At 42.7% G+C, this 20,992-nt stretch overlaps 1 protein-coding gene across 1 annotated transcript in view; it reads left to right on the top strand.

The window, feature by feature from the left end:
* LEPR (leptin receptor) overlaps positions 1–20,992 on the top strand; it is a 589,765-nt gene that overhangs the window by 260,867 nt on the left and 307,906 nt on the right. The window contains exon 5 of the mRNA XM_078668979.1: positions 6,628–6,772. Within this exon, the coding sequence (XP_078525105.1) occupies positions 6,628–6,772 (145 nt within the window). The remainder of the gene's footprint in view (positions 1–6,627; positions 6,773–20,992) is intronic.

Below are 20,992 nucleotides of genomic sequence, written 5' to 3'. Positions count from 1 at the left end.
AAAGTGAAGGAAGCAAAGTGCATCCCTCACTTTCACGAGCACAATCCCTGTGCAGTTCCTGTGACCAGGAGCGTATTTCTCCTTGTCTGCTGCTCTGATCGGTCTCTGACCTTTTATACACACAAGAGGCATGTGAACTCGCATAGAAGCCCGCCCGTTTGGCACCGCCCCACACACTAGCAGTGTGCACCGTCTTCCCGCCATTTACCCACTATAATGGACAGCTCACTCAAGGGACCCCTGCGCCCTTCGGCGCAATGGCATAGTAAGTAACACACACATGGTCACTGGAGACAACTCTTCTGGCACTTTACGCAGCTGTAGTGTAGGAAAAGCACTATACATTTACCCAACGAGGTAGCACTTACTGATTAGCCAGTAGAAAGTACTCCAGATGAGTAGAGGTATCTGACAAAACGATGGCATCGTCTTGGATAAATATGAAGGGCAGGGTTCATACTGGCACGATGCTCCTGTCACAAAAATTAAACCTCAACAGGAAGCTCTTACAGATATAAATAAAGCAGGTGCCCGAGTTGATGCTCAAATTCAGTAACGCATTAATCAGCCCAAAAACAATTGTGAGCTTTGTCGAGGCTAGGCAGATGTGCTTTCTCCCCATGGCTACCATTTCTGTGCGGGGCCAAACGAGGGGGGCTTCTATACGAGTTCACATGCCTCTTGTGTGTATAAAAGGTCAGAGACTGATCAGAGCAGCAGACGAGGAGAAAGAAGCTCCTGATCACAGGAAGTTCACAGGGATTGCGCTCGTGAAAGTGAAGGAAGAAAAGTGCATCCTGCACTTTCACGAGCGCAATCCCTGTGCAGTTCCTGTGACCAGGACTTTTTTTCTCCTTGTCTGCTGCTCTGATCGGTCTCTGACCTTTTCTACACACAAGAGGCATGTGAACTCGCATAGAAGCCCGCCCGTTTGGCCCCGCCCCACACACTAGCAGTGTGCACCGTCTTCCCGCCATTTACCCACTAAGATGGACAGCTCACTCAAGGACCCCTGCGCCCTTCGGCGCGATGGCTTAGTAACACACACATGGTCACTGGAGACAACTCTTCTGGCACTTTACGCAGCTGTAGTGTAGGGAAAGCACTATACATTTACCCAACGAGGTATCACTTACTGCATTGGCCAGTAGAAAGTACTCCAGTAATAGGTTATGCATATCGCAAAGTGCATCCCTCACTTTCACGAGCACAATCCCTGTGCAGTTCCTGTGACCAGGAGCGTATTTCTCCTTGTCTGCTGCTCTGATCGGTCTCTGACCTTTTATACACACAAGAGGCATGTGAACTCGCATAGAAGCCCGCCCGTTTGGCCCCGCCCCACACACCAGCAGTGTGCACCGTCTTCCCGCCATTTACCCACTATGATGGACAGCTCACTCAAGGACCCCTGCGCCCTTCGGCACAATGGCATAGTAACACACACATGGTCACTGGAGACAACTCTTCTGGCACTTTACGCAGCTGTAGTGTAGGGAAAGCACTATACATTTACCCAACGAGGTATCACTTACTGCATTGGCCAGTAGAAAGTACTCCAGTAATAGGTTATGCATATCGCAAAAAAATCAGCGAGTTCGCCGGAAAATCTGCGAACTCGCGGATTTTTTGCGATTTCGCGCCAATTCGCGGACCACAGATCCGCAAAATTCACCCATACTTAGTACTTACAAAGTAGGAAGCTACCTTAATTTTACATATATGTCACCCTAAGTTCTCCTCTAGGTACCCCTGGGGTTGGGTGCCTTGTAACTATAAGCAGGGACATTATAAAACATGTTTTATAAGCCCTGGTGAGGGAAAAATTGCCAATTGTTGATTTTTCCTCACTCTAGTGAATAGTGCCATAGGCTAACATTGTAATATTTTACTTAAGGATAAATATTGATAGAGGCCATGTAAATATATACTTCAAGGTATCAAATTAATAGTTAACATATCTCCAACAACTTGCCACTGTTAGATTTATAATAACTATGACAGAAGATAAGTTATAAAACTTTCTTTTCTGTGAGTCAAAATCCAGCCTGGCAGCTGCTCTCTCAGATTTGCAAGTGTCTGACTAGGCTGCTCTAATGAGGTGCAAAAACCCTGCTATAGAGACAAAGAGGATCCTGTGGGTGGAGAAGTACACACTGCATAAAAGATGACAGGAAGGGAGTGAGGGGTAGCCAAACTGGTCTTCAAAGAAGAAATTACACTTTAGTTTAGCACAGACTGACCCCTCCCCCCACATCCTGACACGCCAGCCACACAGGAACCCCTGTAATTAGATTAGTCAGAGGGTTGGAAGGAGTGTGTTTAGGAGAAATACCCACACCAGTAGATTGAGTTGGGCTGATCCAGCTTCTTTGGAGAGACTTTCTCCATTTTGGATTTTCAGAGAATAGTGCTTTCTGGGACAAGAATATGCCACACTTTAGAGGAAGTGGTCATACACTTGGGAGGAACCCTGCATGCTATTGGTCAGAGCCCCCCCCCCTGCTTGATACCCAGGAACACGACCAGCAGAAGAAGGACTATCCTGCAGGAATCTAGGTCTGCACCCAAAGGACTGTACCTGTTGCACAATCTGGTACTACAACCCTAAGTACTTTGCTTTGCTTCTAGAAGTATTACGGAGTGGACTGCCTGCAAGCTGCAGGTTAACAGAGCCCACCTGCATCATCTCCACCAAGAGTCCCTATCATGGAGTGCATCCAGAGGACTTTTAAGGATTTGGCCAGGTGCATTGGGGAAATTGCAAGCCAGACATTTCAAGGACCATCTAGGAGATTCCAGACCCTTGGATTTGTGTTTTGGACACTTTTAACACTCAAGAGGAACTTATGGAAGAAGTTCCAGAAGTTTGGAGATGTTTAGAGCAACTTTTGAAAAAGCTCGATAAGGAGACGGACTCAACATCAAGAGTCAAACCAACTACCTTCAACCATAACCCAACTTGGATTTTTGGTTCATCCAGCTGAAAGCTCCAGGAGCTCCAGTCTTCCAGGATTTGACTGCGGCCTTGTAGAAAAGCAAATCCTCCAGCGCAGTTTGAAGGTAAACTTTTGACCAAGGCCTCTAGCTTAGAGTATCCAACAAGGAATCCATTCTGGTCAGCCTCAAATTTGACTTTGTCCCAGTCAAGCGTGACCAAATTTCCCAAAGTGACACTATTTATTTTTAAGCACTAGAAAGTGTTTATTCATTAAAAATTCATATTTCCGTTTCCATACATTGGGTTTTTGTTGTTTTGGTGTCAATTTGTTCATAAAAACAAAACCTATATTTATACATTGAAACTGGGTTTTTATTGTGTGTTTTGTCTTATTTATTTAATGTATCGGTGTATTAAATGCTTTTCACACCTGTGGCCTGCCTGCTTATTTCCATCTACCAAGGGATGAGCAAGGGAATAATTCATTGAGATCTTGACTGACCCTTTCATTGTGTTTGTGGCCTTATTACTAGTGGTAAATCACTACTTATTACTACTAACGAACCCCTTTTCAACAGGGGAGTCCATTTTACTCACCCATTATGGGTTTGCAGACACACAACAGCAAACCCGCATTGTCCAAGATTTGCAAAAGATTAACTCCATTATCGTTCCTTGTTGTCCTGTGGTGCCGAATCGAGCTGCGATTTTGTTTCAGATTCCATGTGAAGCCGAGTGCTTCTCTGTCAGCGATTTGTGTCAAGCCTTCTTTTCTATATCATTGCATTAGGATAGTCCGTTTTTCTTCGCTTTCCATTTCGGCTGCCGTGTATTGGCATGGTACAGAATCCCACAAGGGTATACAGAGAGTACATCGATTATTTTCCAGATACTCAATAATAATCCAGAGTCCTCTATGATTCCCTACCACTCAGTTGTGGTCCAATAAATTGACGACCTATTGGTAGTGTCAAATATGCAGGAGCCTTGGAAACATGACACAATTGCATTGCTGCACCACTTAGCTGAGAATGGACATACAGTTTACCCAACTAAATAACAGTTCTGTAAAAAAGAAGTCATGTATCTATGACATTACATTGAGAAAGGAGCAAGGAAGGTGTCACAAGAGAGAATCTTTGTAACTCTGAGAATGAATCCACCAACTACCCAGAAAGAAGTCACAAAGTTCTCGGGAATGGTTGACTACTGTCCACAGTGGATTCACAACTGTTCTCTGATGGCGAAGCCTTTACTGAGCTATGCAAACAAATGATGGATGGAATGCTGAATAAATCATACATTCACCCCCAGTCAAGAGATCTGGGTTAAATCCATCGTTTTTTTGCTCACCATGCCACCCCAGTATAGACCCAGTCATATGCAAATCAGTCTTGACCCTGTGCCTCATGGGAACAGTCCAGACCAAACTGGCAAGCCAGGTCCTCCCTGGACCGGAAACACTAATCCTGGGACTGGTTTCTGGGTATTACCCTTCATCAGCCAGGCTAGCTTGATACCAGTGGCACAGTCAGCAAGGGACCCATGTCTGGGAATACCCATCCCACTTAGGGTGAAAAGTGCTACGCAAACAAATGATGGATGGAATGCTGAATGAATCATACATTCACCCCCAGTCAAGAGATCTGGGTTAAATCCATTGTTCTTTTGTTCACCATGCCACCCAGTTTAGACCCAGCCATATGCAAAGCAGTCTTGACCATGCGCCTGATGGGAACTGTCCAGGCCGATAGCCTGACACTGGTCCTGGGATGCTTGTTTCCAGTCCAGGGAGGACCTGGCCTGGCAGTTCGGACTGGACTGTCCCCATGGGATGCAGGCTCAAAACTGATTTGCATATGGCTGGGTCCAAACTGAAATGGCATGGTGAGCAAAAACAACCAATGCACTTAGGCCCAGATCTCTGTATTGGGGTGAATGTATGACATTGTTCTGCATTCTGTCCATCAATTGTTCTTTTTACATTTGTCACCCTGAGTGGGACGGGTATGCCCAGACGTGGGTCCCGTGCTCTCCTTGCCACTGGAGTCAAGCTATCCTGGCTGATGAGGGCTGACAGCCCGAAACCGGTCCTAGGATGCTTGTTTCCAGTCCAGGGAGGACCTGGCCTGGCAGTTCGAGCTGGACTGTCCCCATGGGGTGCAGGGTCAAGACTGATTTGCATATGGCTGGGTCCAAACTGGAATGGCATGGTGAGTAAACAAACGTTGGATTTAGGCCCAGATCTCTGTACTGGGGTGAATTTATGACATTGTTCTGCATTCTGTCATCAATTTTTCTTTTTGCAAGCCTTTACAGAGGCTGACAGACAAAGAGTCAGATTTGGTACCATGGATAGCAGTTGTTCTCAGAGCTAAGAGAATGTCTCTGCCGCACTCTGCCACTGGCGATACCTGATTATGATAAATGTTTTGCTTTATTTTGCAGTGAGAGAGAGTGATGTGCTCTATCAGTGCTACCCCAGATGCATGACAATGCATGCAGATCCACAGCTTATTTTTCTGCCACACTTGACCCCATAGCTGCTGCTTTGCCTGGTTGTTTTAAAGCTGTTGCATCCATTAGCAATGGTATTGTTATGAGTCAACTCTTGACAGTTTTTGTACCCCACTCAGTTGAGGTGTTTCTAACCCATACTCGGACACTGCACTTTACCAATAGTCGGCTTACCAAGTACGAACAAGTCATCCTTGGTGCCAGAAATGTGTCCCTTAGGAGGTGTACTGTAGTAAATCCTGCTACCCTACTGCCCCTTCCTGGGAATCATATGGTTGAAGGTGAAGTGAAGATGACTGCTTTGATGCTACTGAACTATGCACCAATTCGAGACCTGACATAGAATATGTGCCACTACCAGAATCAGATTATGTGCTGTTTGTTGATGGCTCTTGCTTACGAGACCATGAAGGAAACCTGAGAGCTGCCTAAGCCACCAGTACTGTCTCAGGCATGGGCGAAGCTTCCTGGCTTCCAGGAGTCTTTTCAGCACAGATGGCAGAATGTATTGCTCTTTCTAGGGCATGCTGGGTTTCAGACCAGCTAAAGGTGACAATTTTCTCTGATTGTCAGTATGGCAGTACTGATTTTTCAATATGGATTCATGACCTACTCTGGGTCACCTATCCATAATGGTGAACGTGTAAGAAACTTGTTAAAGGCTCTACAACTGCCTGCCCAAATTGCTGTGGTAAAATGTGCCGCTCATAGACAGACAGAAAGGCAATGATTATGTAACAGTGAATAACAAATATGCAGATGAAGCTTCAAGGTACTGAGTATTGAATTCATACACTTTTAATGGGGAGTACGTCAATGAACATTCTGATGACATAGATTGCAATCTGTTGTTGTCCTTGGTTGACACTTGGGAGGAAGTTTCGATTTTAAAGGAATAAGTGCCCAAAGCAGAACAACAAGGTTGGTTCAGGGCTGGACAAACACTTTATCATCAGCTGTCCAATTCACATGTTAAAGCCCATCAGGCTTCTCATTTGCTCTGTCCTGAGAACTTTTTCTATGCTGCTTATGTGTGGATCACCAATGGGGTTTAAAGCATTCTCATAGCAATGGCACACAATGTTCCAACTGGATGCTAACATTGTAAACGTGTGTTTTCAATAATTACCACAGTCAAAACCAGACTTAAAAATATTGCTCTGATTTTGCAGGTTGTAGAGACTGTCAGAAGAAATTGCATTACCCTAGGAACAACAAGGCAAGGTTCTTCACATATGGTTCAAGTGCGTGGTAAGAGAATTCATGGTCCAGGACTCTGGAGTGACTGGAGCAGTCCTTTGGACCTCGCTTCGCAAGGTATGAAATTGTAGAAAATAGTCATTGTGTTATTACTTTTTTGGGGGGGGATAATATTTTTGTCAAAAACATTGGTAAACAAATAGACGATATTATGATTTTGTTTTTAACATTTAAGCACTTGATGTTTAAATATTTAGCTTTAGTGAAAAAAGTCAACAATAAAATATGTTTTTTCTGATGGAAAACATACACCGCTAAAGGTGTGACCATTAGGAGCCTGATTAAGAATCTTGGTGGTGCTGAGGAAGCGGGTGTTACGGCACCGCCATGCTCCCGCGCCACCAAGACTCGTTGTCACCTGCCCACCAGGTTACGAGTATTTGTCATGTCTCTGACTGGCTTCTTTTCGCAGTGCCACTGAAAATGGGCACTGCAATGTCAACGGCAAAAAAAAGTTCCTGCATGGCATGGCATTTAAATTCCATGCAATGCAGGAACTGGGGTGCATGAAAACAGGGGAGCTCAGCATGCATCCCTATGCGCATGGCCAACAGGGGGCCCTGTAGGGCCCTCTTTGTTTCAGGACCACCAGCTTTGTCATGGCAGTCCTGAAACTTTTAAAATGAATGGTAGTGCTGCAGAAACACCGCCAGCTTATTACTGAGGCTCTGACCTCCATGACACCACCAGGGAATGGTGGTACCCTGGCAGCTGCGGCAGTGCAATGGCAGTCCGACACCCCAACTCAAAATGGGGCAGTCTGACTGCTGGTACATCAGTGGCTGTACTGCCACCACTGCACCCCGTGAGTCTGACGACCCTCGGATTACCAGACTCGTAATTTGAAAACAGACTTCCTAGACAGTGTAAATCAAGGTAACTATAGCCTTTTACAGTGAATTATTAATTATCTAGTGTAAATTAATTCCTATCTACAGTAGTTTTACATAAAGGTAATATCATTTATTCAAAAGCTGCTAATTTGTAGCATGGTACCATGGTGTGACCTGATATGGTTTACCAGTCCTGTGCCCCAACCATCACCTATGATGATGGTATTTTTTAGAGCACGTTTGTCTGTCTCAGTCACTTGCTTTGAAGAGGGGAATATTCTATCGCTCAGGAGAAGTGCAAGGGACTTTTCTACTTACCAAAGTTGTAATTACAAAGGAGAACTGTTGTAGTAAGATATCTTTCAAATAATCATCAAAATACTCATTATACTAGAACATGAACTATTTTCGATCAGCGCTCCCACTGGACAATCACTGAGCTTTCAGTTAGCAATTGAAATATTTATTTATTTATTTATGTCATTTCTAAAGCGCATGAATCACCCCAACCGGGGTATCTTCGCGCTAACAGCCTTAAATACTAACAGATGACCTTGACTCTCAGAACTGTGAAAACATTTTACTCAAGACATTAAAATAGAGCCAGATTAAGGCTAACTGTAAGCACTGTACTGATAAATACTATTTGAACATTACGGGCCTGATTACAATGTCGGGGAAGACGCCGTCTTGGACCTGGGACAGACGACCTCCGATCGGTGGTCCCGACCAGCTAATCACAACAATGCGACCGAGCACTGTTCAGTCGCATACTTCCATTTCTCCATGGGAGCTCATGCTACGGCTGTAAACCGGCCTTAACACAAGCTCCCACTAAGCAATGGGAGGTGCTGTTGATCTCTGCACCCCTTGCCAGGGACCTGGCACAAGGTGCAGGGATCAACAGGGGGGCACTATGGTGCCTCATTGGCTGGCCCCCAACTAGAGGCCGCGCACCTAAGGGGGCACTGCTGGGGCCCCCAAACACGCTTTCCGACATGGTTTCCATGTCGGACAGGCCGGCATGGAAACTATGTTGGAAACCATGCATCATAATCCCAAGGGCAGAAAGGCCCGCCCTTTGGGATTACGAGGCCGGTTCTGACTGGCCAACAGGTTCCACAAGCCCATCAGAAGCCAGCCGGAATGACCGGCCGGTTTACTTTCCGACCGCAAGTATCATAATGCGGCGGTCAGAAAGTAAGCCAAGCAGCCCATTACGATGCAGCCAGGAACTTTCCGACCATCGGTCGGAGCCTTGACGGGCCAGATATTAATCGCCCCCTAAATGTGCATGATGTAATTAAAATATAACTTGTAATTATTGTCTCTTTTATGTAGAAATCTAAATATATGTGGTCTGCATAGTTACGATGAAAAGCTGATTAAAACGCCAATTAAAGCAAATATATTTCCAAGGTTGCCACTTCCTTTGCATTAGCGTCGAAGGTCTTTAGAGGGTCCATATTTTTGGCATGAAATCCAAAGCACATAGAAGAGGTTCATACCTCATGACATACATTTAGGTAGCTGATCTAGTTGTAGTGACTGCTGTCAGATTACATTTTGAGATAAGGGTCTGTCCGCAACACCAAGAGCATCACATTTTGCTCAATGCCATTTCTTATTATTGGTCGGGGAAGTTTATGAGATAAAGAGAAATGTAGCACAAAGAAAGAGCCTGATATTCTACTGATATTGTACTGGTGGCTGCAGGTGTGGTGATACTGGCGCTTATTTTGGAGCCCATGGCTTGTTGTTCATCGTCAAACTGTCTGTAAGCAAGAGAAAAGGTAGAAACCAGGGATAGAGAATAACCTGCAAGAGTTAGATAAATAAATAGACATGAAGATTATGGTGGTGGATGAAAGAGGCATAACGTGGAATCAGCTCTAGATCACTTTGGCTTTTGGCAAACATGGCATTTGGCAGACCCAGCTGCAGGCTCCTAATCACTGGACTGCACATAGTTGCTGCACTTTGTTCCTCACCGTTCATGTAAGCGTGTAAGAAACTTTGCAAACTTTGTGACAATTCATTAGGTTAGTGAAGAATTTAAAGCATGCAAGAGTAAAAACCTGTTAAGTTACCATCTTGCAGTCTTTCTGTGCCACAAAATAAGTAAAAATCTATTATTTTCATTTTATTGTGACCAACAAAGAAAAAACTACTCAATTTCCCTACCATGCGATACATTTGGCTAAAAAGGCTTTTTGCCGGAAGTGCTTTTCCAGAGATGTGTTTGAGCTAAAATCGAAAAATCTTTGCCAACTTCACCAAATTCAAAAGTTGTAAGCTTTGCTCAATTCTACATGGGGCATAAAATCTATGTACAGCTATGGTTATGTCCTACATATATGTAACTATTTTCAATAAGGATTAAATGGGATCCCTCCTAAGAAGTTAGATAGGTAAGCATATTTTATTTTATTGTTATTGAAATTATTGTCTGGTGAAGGTTGCTTGGATGGCAGGTTGCTTTAAACTGAAGCTTGAAGTAGACCTATGTCTGCATAACATCTGAACAGACTTTCTTTTCTATGTCGAGATTGAAAAAGTGTAGCTAGCATTTTAACTTATGTAACAAAGCACCAAGGTAAACACTTTTTCAATTCCGAGCAATAAAATCAAAATGAAAAGATGAAGGTGAGCGAGGCACGGGAGGCAGGTTTTGAATTAGAGCTATATGACGACCACGCTGTGTGTGAGGATCACTTCCACTGTGAGGAAAATCAGCAGATGTACAGCAGCAGTAGGGAGCCAATGGCTGTAAACTGAGGTCAGGCAGAAGGGTTGTTAAAGCCGATTAAAAAGTTCCAAATTTGGTGTGAGTGGAGAAATAGTTATAGAATAGACGGTCATTTTTTTTACCTATTTTCCTAACATGTCAACTTTATTTTTGTATTCTTATGATGTTTATGTGCCTGTGCAAAGCGTCTACCTTATAGTTAAACTTCTCCTTTTTGTTCACCAATTCGAGGTAAGTTTATATTCTGGGCTGAATTTACCGCGAAACTGTTGAAAGGAAAAGAAGAACATGCTGAAAGTTGAACGATCTGTCGATAAAATTATCGCCGCTTTATCGGAAGAAAACTGCCGCTAAAGCGGCGATAATGCGCTTGATAATAGGCCCTTGTGAATTCCCATAGCAGCCCAGGTTAACACCAGAACCTGGGCTGCTATGGGAATTCACAAGGGCCTATTATCAAGCCCATTATCGCCGCTTTAGCAGCAGTTTCCTGCCGATAAAGCGGCGATAATTTTATCGCCTGTTCTTGATAATATGGCCCCAAGTGTTTAGGGATGGATTTGAAAGTTGTTTTATTATTTCACCAAATGTTATCAGGTGCATGAACACCATGCAGTTTTCCACATCGATTTAAGAACAGTAAATTGGCTCTCAGTTCTCCATTTATACATCCATTTCCCTCTCTGATGCAGTTCTTGCCATCATTCAGGAACATTTGTCACATGCCTTTTGGATTGAATTATTGGCTCTACTTTGATCTTCTGAAAACGACAGATCGTCGGGCTATTGTTAAATTCTATGTTTCTCCTTATGAGATGCTGGTATTTACAGGTAGAGATACTGGGATGAAGTTAAGGATTCTGCCCAGTAGCTGGTTTCCCTAGTTACTGGGTATCATGAGCCCTGGAATGGGTAATAGCCAGATGGATTTAGAATGACAGGTCCTTTATTGCCTGCGGTTCCCAAATCCATGGCCTATTCCACGGATATTTTTCAGCCACTGAAAGCTATTGGAAAATATCTGCAGTAAAGTTTTGTTTTACTAGGTGCAGTCCCACACCTGGAAAAAAGGGGCACCGACCCCACCTGCCTTGTAATGAGCGCCATAGTGCGGTGCTACAAATTGAAGCTAAAACATTTGTAACTGCCTCATGTCACTAGTTAGTTTGCATGATCGAATAGCTTTTAGCCTCTAGAAAAACATGAAGATAAAGGCAAGTTATTATAGAACACATATCCTGTCTAACAAAGAAGAAAGTGTCCTGGCTGAAATTAACCCCTTCTGTTTAGAGTGAATCAAAGTTCCCAACAAGGAAATGAGCCTTTTAAAATGTATGTTAGTATAGATCATACTGTCAGGCTTATTAAATATATAAATTGATACTTTAGAACTGGGCTAAATCTCCACTTGCTTTCCCTATCAAAATAATTACAGATTACATTGTTGTAGTTGAGAGAACCCTCATTTTTATGATAGCATTACAAGATAACATCAAATCAAATGAATGATGATTTTGTTTACAAAATATTTACATTGCTCATCAAGGCTGAGCACAGATAGCTTTTACATTTTTTGTCATTATCTCTAATTTTATCTAGTCACCAAGTACCCCAATTATTTTCCCTTCAAAGTGGAATAACTCTGTCTACAAGGGAATCAATAAAAGCCCCTAAATCAGCATCTATTCTTTCCTAAATGTTACGAAACACTCACTTCTTATGCTATACAAATGCATTATACAAGTGTGAATTAAATACAAAGTAGTCATGGCTGCAGACATGAAGATTACAATGGGAATCTAGTATAAAAATTAGACACATCAAAAAGCAGTAAGCAAATTATTGCAAAGAAATATTAGAATCAGTTTAATGTAATGCAGATTAAAAAGTGCTGAGGCTCAGAATGTGTAGGAAAAGGCAGAAAGAATCTATTTTTCCTGTTCTGTGCGCAAAAAACAAATATATGTCCATAAATGGCTCCTTTCTGCTTATCGTTATTTTTTTATAAAAAAATACAGATGATAATAATTAAACACAGTTTTTGTTTTTAGCTGTTGAAACTGTAGCTGTGCTTATTCTCAATGACCTGTCTTTCACGTTAGCTGCTGGCAGGAGGCATTGTGATGTCAAAACTCAACTGCAATAGCTGATTACACTTCAGCGGCTACATCATTTCTTTAATACAAGCGACTAGCGACATCACAGCATGACTGTAATAAGAAAATTAGAGACAGGCTTTTATACAGGGATTGCAGGCTCCGACGTATTATAGATATACTTTTAGCCATTTTTCCATCCTCCAACTTGTAAGCAAAGATGTTCCCACTACAACCCCCCACTAGGAAATGTAAATGGGCTCCGCAAAGTCGTTTGGGAGGGAAGGGTCCCCAGCTCTTGGAAAAGAGCGATGGTGATCCCCCTCCTAAAAAAAACGGGTCTTGACACCGAGGTTTTGGCGAACTACAGGCCCATCTCGCTTTTGCCTGCACTGGCGAAGATCACGGAAAAACATGCCCACGGTGTCCTGTCGAGCTTTTTGGAAGCTAACAATCTGCTCCATTCATCGCAATCGGGCTTTCGCCCCAATTTTAGCACGGAAACAGCCCTGTTGGAGGTAACTGAGATTATTAGGGAGACTCTGGATGTTGGCGGAAGGGCCATGCTGGTCATGTTGGACCTGTCGGCGGCTTTCGACACCGTCCCCCATAAGGCGCTTCTAGCGAGGCTTTTTGACATCGGCCTCAGGGGGACGGTGCTCAGGTGGTTTACCTCCTTTCTTGAAGACCGCCGTCAGACGGTCTGGGTCTCTCAGAGCTCCGCCGAGATGCCGCCATTGGGAGTTGGGGTTCCACAGGGTTCTGTGTTGAGCCCCACACTATTCAACATCTTTATGTCCCCTTTGGCGGACTTGGTGGAGGCGCATGGGGCCCAGATCGTCTCCTATGCCGACGACACGCAACTCCTCTTCACCTGCAGAAAAGATCATGAGTTTGATGGAGAGAGAATCCGGGACTGCCTGGCGCTGGTCTTCGACTGGTTCCAACGGAACAGTCTGAGGGCCAACTCGGGCAAGTCTGAGATTTTATTTTTTGGTTGCGTCGTCGAGCCGGATTGGCAGCTTTGGTGGCCGTCCGACATGAATCCTCCCGCTCAGTCCTCCCAGGTTGCTAAAAATTTGGGCGTCAAGTTAGACAACCAGTTGGCATTACGAACCCACATTATTGGCCTGGCCGGTACCTGTTTCGGAATCCTAAAGATGCTCCGCAAATTTTTGCCTTTACTATCGGAAGAGCACAGGAGGATTACCGTTCAGGCTTTGATCGGTTCGAGGCTGGACTATGTCAACGCTCTCTTTCTTGGCCTTCCCGATTACCTGGTCCAGCGCCTCCAGGTGGTGCAGAACTCTGCTGCCCGCGCAATCTTCGGTCTTGGTAGGCGAGCCCGTGCCTCGGGGCTGCTGCAGAAGCTTCATTGGCTCCCTATTAGGAAGCGGATTCTGTTTAAGTCCCTGACCCTGATGCATAAAGCTCTGCATGGATCAGGGGCGGGATACCTGCAGCGGAGGTTGAACTTTTATCACCCAGTTCGCTCTCTCCGCTCGGAATCCCTTTTTAAAGCTGTGGTGCCACGGGTAAGGAAGGCTCGTGCTGGAGGGAGATCCTTCAGCTGTCGAGCTCCCCAGGCGTGGAATTCGCTTCCGCTTTCTTTACGTAGCGTTCCCAATCTGCTTCAGTTCAGGAGGAGCCTGAAGACGTGGCTTTTTAACTCTTAGTCTGTTTCTTTATTAAATGGTTCTTTTATTTTTTGTGTGGTTTACTGTTTTTATTGTGTTGTGTTACCTTCTTATCAGCCGTTGGTGGAAAAAAAGCGTCGGGACACTCCAGTTCGAGTAGCCGTACGCTATATAAAAAACAACGTAACATAACATAACATAACATAACTAATCTCTATCAGTAGAGAGTTCCCTAGTTTTTTATTTAACAACATCAAAATCAATCTCTAGAATGTTTACATTACCAACTGGTGTATTCAACCTCATCTATTAAAACAATAGAGTGGGTATTTAATCCCAGGTCATCTTTTCCTTACCTAATCTGATGTCACCCACCATATCTAAACGGCTCAATGACATCCAACTTGAATGAATAACTCCATCTGAAATCTTATTTCGTCACCAAATTATATTACATTACCAACTATCATGTCAGTGTTAAATAACTCGATTGGGACATGCCACATATTGTTTTTTGAAGTGGTTCGAATTTCAATGATTTTGTTATGGGTTAGTGGTCCCCCATAATCAAGGCAAGCATCCAGGACCCTGATCAACTGTAGTTGTAAGTCATCTACCATTGTACATTCCAGCGTTAACCTCATATTGTGATATGAGAATTAAAAATGGAAATCAGATTTTACAATTCTTCATAGATCATGCAGCTTTAATTTACTCACACAAATTCTGGCATGAGCCAACAGATCTCCTGCCTAAAACAACATTAAGGGAAGATTGAAATCCTCCACAAACAACATATCTACACTTTGCCCAGAATCTACTATTGACAATATGCTAGTAAATGACGTCTTGCTTATTTGGTAAGTAAATAATTATACTTTGCACATTGTGTAAAAATCGAAACCTGATACCATCACAAAACACCCTATTGGGTCTATCATTTTTTTACCTATCTTGAAAGGAATATTTTTCCAAAATCATATAATGATTCCTATTAAATATGTTAAATAAAACCACAGAGGAAACCACTACCTCTCTCCCTCCTCCTCTTTAAATTGGTTTCTTCACGAAGTATACCAATTGTTATTTTATATTGTATGAAGTTCAATGACCTGTAGTGTTTCTCTACATCACCACATAAAGGACATAAAGAACACAGTCATATTTGGTTATAGTAAAATCTTCCCCATCCTTCTGTAACACTGAAGCACATGTCTCACACCCTTTGATCTTCTGGTCCTTTCTTCGCCTATTGCAGATACCCCAAGTTCTTTAAACCTATTTCATCTTGGAGAGGCACCACTGATGCCCACGTCTCAGACACTACAGAATTTCTCTAACATAAACACTCACACGTACCTGGAAGAACTGCTTCACTCTTCTGTTCCTTTCCTAACCCTCTTTCCCAAAATACACTGGCAACATGGGTCTTCCCTGCATCTTTTTGGACTGTGCTTTCTCTCCTCATATCTTGCTCAGATGGCCATGCTTCTTCTTGGCTTCCCTAAAATTTAACAATTTTCTCTGTTCTTCATTTGTGTAAACTTTAAAAAAAACTACATGTTGACATCTTACATTGTTATGATATTTGTAGCCCTAACCATATCCAAACCACATCCAAAATGTGTTCTATTACTCTCCAACGACAAATCCCTGTCCTCAATATTCTTCCCTCAACACCTGGACTACATGGGTTCCTCCAGATGCTGTGGGTCACACGACGTCATTTTTTCTAGTTTTCAGGACAAATAGACATCAACCATTAATTAATAAAGTTGAGTGGAATATTTTGGAAAAACTGTTCTGTAAAGCAGCCACAAATGCTCTGTTGGCATTTATAGTCTGCAATATTTAATGTGTTTCAGCTTGGAGACTATCAAGTTTCATTTTCTAATTAAGTATTTTATCACTTAGTTCACATCGTTAATTACTTTTAACTGCATAATGCTGTCTGTATCCTTTTCGTTTTATCCTTCTCCACTTATCGCTTTTGAGGAAACATGCCACAAAAGTCCTCTTGAATGAGACAGTTGCTTCATAGTCCAAGATGCCAGTCAGTGGTCTTTTCATAATATTTGTTGTGGAAGACTTGTGTTTGAGTAAACCCGGTGGAGCAGGAAAGCAGACCAAATATCATGAAGGCTAAAAGTAATTGAAAGTCGCAAAGATTGGTGCTTCCTCACTCAGGTCCAACTTTAAACCCACTTTCTAAATCAGCTAACAAGAAACAAGACTTTGCCCATTTATAGTTTCAATTTAGGGATACAAACATAGATCTCAAAGCTAACTGGAGTTTACAGGGGTCATAGAGTCCAAGTGCTTCAGTGTAAGACTCTGAGGTTGACATTCACACTCCCCCACTCCAAAAGGTGGCTGATTTCTTGCCTTCCTCATAACATTCACAAGCTCTGCCATCATCAACAGTCCCCAGGATCTAACTTCTACTTCATGTGAACTATAACCACTCACTTACTTGTTACCCCCCTAGACCACTTCATGGACACCCATGCCATGTTGGCAGTTCATTTACAGTCTGCCAGAAACTTGTCATAAAATGTGTGTGTTAATAAAACACAATGCTGTTGACAGTTTAAATGCAATGCTAGACTCCAGCATCCGCACACTAAAACAACTTACCTTCCCAATCTGCCAGAATCCACCTCACGGCACTACTTCAAATCGTATCATCTTTATTTTCTCCTCTTTGTCAATGCTGCCAGCCACTCTTCCTCTTCTACACCATCAACCCTCACCTCCAGCCTATACCCTATAGTATTTTCTGTGACTGTAAGAAAGGCTTTTTGTTCATCAGTAAACCACAACCTCTAACAACCTATGGAGAATATTGCCCAAATACAGCCAGCTGGCATCACACTAAGCACACTGGCATCAGATGCTTGAGTAAGCAAAAACCAGTAAAAGGAAGGCAATCAGCAGAAAACTGTGCATACCCAGGTTCCAGCCTGCCCACTAGAGATGCTGTGGCCTTTCTGATTCCTATCTTGGTCGACCAAAGCATCAGGAATGACCACAACATTAGGCCACCAAGTGCTGGACCAGCGGTTCTCTGCACATGCAAAGATGATGTTCAATCTAAGGTAGCTATATTTTATCCACTGATAAACAGCAATAGGGCAATCTTAAATGCAGCTGGTCTTGCAAGTGAATAATACTTTTTGTGTCATCCACTTTGCAAACTAGGCTGTGTCAGAAGATCAACATAAGGTGGTGAACACCCTCATGTACATAAACATTGTTGGGCCTATAATAGAGTCTTGGAGTTCTCCACATGGTAAGTCCACAAAGGGTGAAATCTAATTGGAGAGAATGACTGATTAAACCCTCTCTGGCTGACTGACTGAAAAGAAGGCATCCAGCCCACTGAGCTTTCATCAGATGCCTCAGAAACATTAAAGAGAACTAAAGCCTGAAGTATTTCTTTACTAAGTCTGATCTTAAAAACATTCATTGTGGCAACCAGCCCTAACTATATCCCTCGGGCTGGTCAGCAACTTGCCCATGTGTGGTCAAGGTGATTGTTCTGTTCCAAATAGGTAGTGGGCTGAACATTAACTGCATATTTGATCATTTTAGCTAGAAAAGGAAGTAGGGAAATGTAAAATAGTAGTATTTTTATAGGAGCCCTTCACTGTGGTGAAAGAAACAGTTCTGTTTGCAGTCTTGCAACTCTAACAATCGCCAGCAACAGGCATTTTAGAATGTTTTTTTAATGGTGTCTATTGTAACATCATTCAAAAGATGGCCTCTTGGAAGTATGTGTTTGCAAGATATCAATGGAACCTTCAGAAGCCACGCGTTAACAACCCGGAACAAATCTATAAGAACCATATCCAAGCATTTTTGTATAGAGAATATGACAAAGACATGCTTTACAGCAGTGATATTCAAAGTGTGGCCCTCCTAACCTTTACAAGCGGCCCTCTGGGCAACAGCAGCATTGGGCTGCTGTTTACTGGACTAAACTCTAACATTAAAAACATATTAAATAAACAGAATTCATTTATTTAAATGTTCATTTCAGTTAAAGAAAGGAAGAACTAGGGTGTACTGCACCTCAGATTGTCCAGTTCCATATTGTTCAAATCAGTTTAGCCACTAAATGTACATGCTTCGCTTCCCCTACACCCACTTTATCCCCCCTCTCCTTCCCCTCCACCATCCTTCTGGCATTAGTGCATCACTCGGCCTCACCAAAGACTAAAGTTTTCGCCCCCTGGGAAAATGTTTGCGAGTACTCATGCTGTAAAGAGAAGTGAACTGTTTTTAAATCCACTTATCCCGGAGTCTCATTTACTGTTGGAAGAGGGATAATCATAATTGTATAAATATTCCTGGCAAGGAATGGTTTCAAATATTTTTTTCTGCCAGAGAGAAGGATGAGTCACTGTCCATTTGAAGCGTTTATAAGTATTATAGTTTTTTTTTCTTGTGCTGTTAGCTTTTTGAGATAAAACATTTTGTTCTATTTTGCACTTAGCTTTTCAAGATTGAATGCACATAGGGAGTAAATATTCGGTTCTTATTATTTTTTTTCTTCTATCATCATCAAACATCATTCGCACACATACATGTGTATGTACTGAGAGAATACACAGCAGGAAACTATTAAATGTTGTTCTATATCATCATTGCATAGTTCTAGTGACATTTATAAACCCAAGTCTGAATGCTGAGTAGTTTACAAATGCCACATGAACCCTGAGTTGACAATATTATTTATTTATTTTAAGAACTTGTAAAGTGCGGCTGTCACCCTTGCAGGCATCCTGGCGCTAACAGAACCCAATAGAGGCAGAAGCAGCAAAAAAAAATACCAGGGAAGAAAGGCTAGCCAGGGAAAAGCCAGGTTTTCACCTTTTTCCTAAACTGCAAAAGTTCATTAGTGGCCCTAATCTCGATGGGGAGAGTGTTCCAGAGTCTGGCGGCAGTCACCTGGAAGGATCTACCACCAGCTCTGACCTTCCTAAATCTGGGAACGACTACCAGTTTGGCGTCCGATGAGCGAAGGTGTCTGGAAGGAGTATACCAAACAAACTTGGACCTTAGAGGAGCTGGACCGCACCCGTGGAGAGCCCTAAAAACTATACAGAGGGCCTTAAATTGGATCCTCTGTCTAAGAGGGAGCCAGTGTAGTTTTGCCAGGGCAGAAGGTCCATGAGATCTCCTAGGCAGCCCCAAAGCCAATTTAGCCGCCGCCGATTGGACCCTTTGGAGTCTGTCCAGTAGATACTCAGGGGACCCGAGCAGGAGGGCATTACAATAGTCCAACCTGCTCAGGATGGTACATCTAACCACTTGGGCACGGGCAAGGGGGGGGTAACAGGGGCAGAACCTTCCTGAGTGAGCGAAGAATGGCAAAACAACCGGCCGATGTTTTCTGTACATGGGTGTCCATACTGAGCCCCTGGTTCAGCATGACCCCTAGGTTGCGGACAGAGTCCGCAGGCTGTATGGTGGAACCGGATCCCGGGGGCCAAAAATTGTTAGGAAACGGTAGAGGGATCCTTGTTCCAGCGTTGAAAAGCACTTCAGTTTTCCCGGCATTAAACTGAAGCGAGTTTGCCTTTAACCAGCTTGCGGTGTTCCTTAGGCAGTTATGTAGGACCTCCACAGAGATGGACTCCTCTCCTTCCAAGGAGAGAATCATCTGCGTGTCATCGTCATAATTAACAATACGAATGCCGAATCCTTTAATAAGCGAGATTAATGGCCTAAGGTATACATTAAAAAGAATAGGGCTGATTGCAGAGCCCTGAGGCACTCCATGCAAGACCGGGGAAAAGGATGATTGAAAAGGAGGCACTGAAACCGCCTGCTGCCTGTCCTGTAGAAACTAATGGAACCAACGCAATGCCGAGTCTCTCACCCCTGGACCTACCACATGTTATGCATTTTTGTATATTACAGGGTTGAATAATTGGTTTTGTTTTAGTTGGGGATTATGTGATAATATTTAAAATGTCTTTAATGCAACAATATGTATTATTATAAGTCAAATATTAAATGCAAAGCACATTGTAAGGAAATTGAAATCAGTCATTCTAAAATATGCTTTTCTTTATAATAAATTGATGCTGTAGAGTAGGTTTGGCAAGAAATATATAAAAAAAGAAAATAAAGTACAACGTGGGGTAGTGTAACATTTTGCTAACAATGCCTGCTGTTCTTAATTGTTTTTTTGCACACATTGATGAGGAGTATTTGGAAGAGGCTTGTATCAAGTATGGTGCTGCAAAGATGGGCTTCTCAGAGTTCCTTATTAATGCTCTGAAAGCTGTATTAGCATATTTCACCAGCACCAAAAGAGTGACGAAATGCTGTGTTGGCCAACCACTCAACTCTTTCATTTGTTGAGGGAAACTAAATGTCGTGCAAATGTACTCAGTACTGTGAATTACGGAAAATAATTCACTGGAAAAATCTCTTTTCTGTGAAATAGGAACTCTGAACGCAGCTGTAAAAATGCAGAATCGAAGACTTACCCATGTAGTCTATTTGTATATGGTTAGGCCATAGTTTCCATAGTAACCCATTTTTTGTTTTCTTAATAGCATTGATGAATATGCAAAAAACCTTCCAAAGAAAGTACATCTACTTTGGGTCAATTAGGACCCAAGAAAAAAGGAGGATTCCAAAGTTCAATTTCCCATTTTAGTTCCTATGGGATTATTTTCTCTTTGATGTAGAAAACACAGCTGAACGGCATTACACCACATTTAGCATGAAGGTAAAACCGTATTGCCGTTTTGTGCTTTTTGTTGGTTTGGTTAACTTGGCAAAATAGTTTTCAAGAAACGCTGAAAAAAATGCTAGAGTTGGTCTTAACATTTTTAGAGGTATCTGGACTCCTATTTTGCAGATCCTCCTGCAAATTGATAGAATTTGAATTTAAATTTGAATTTGAATTCAAATTCAAATTGACAGATTTTCAAATCAATTTT

This window comes from Lissotriton helveticus, chromosome 1_2, assembly GCF_964261635.1.
Source record: "Lissotriton helveticus chromosome 1_2, aLisHel1.1, whole genome shotgun sequence".
NCBI lineage: Eukaryota > Metazoa > Chordata > Amphibia > Caudata > Salamandridae > Lissotriton > Lissotriton helveticus.
Note: the sequence above shows the minus strand (reverse complement) of the source record. Positions and strands in the feature narration are given on the sequence as shown.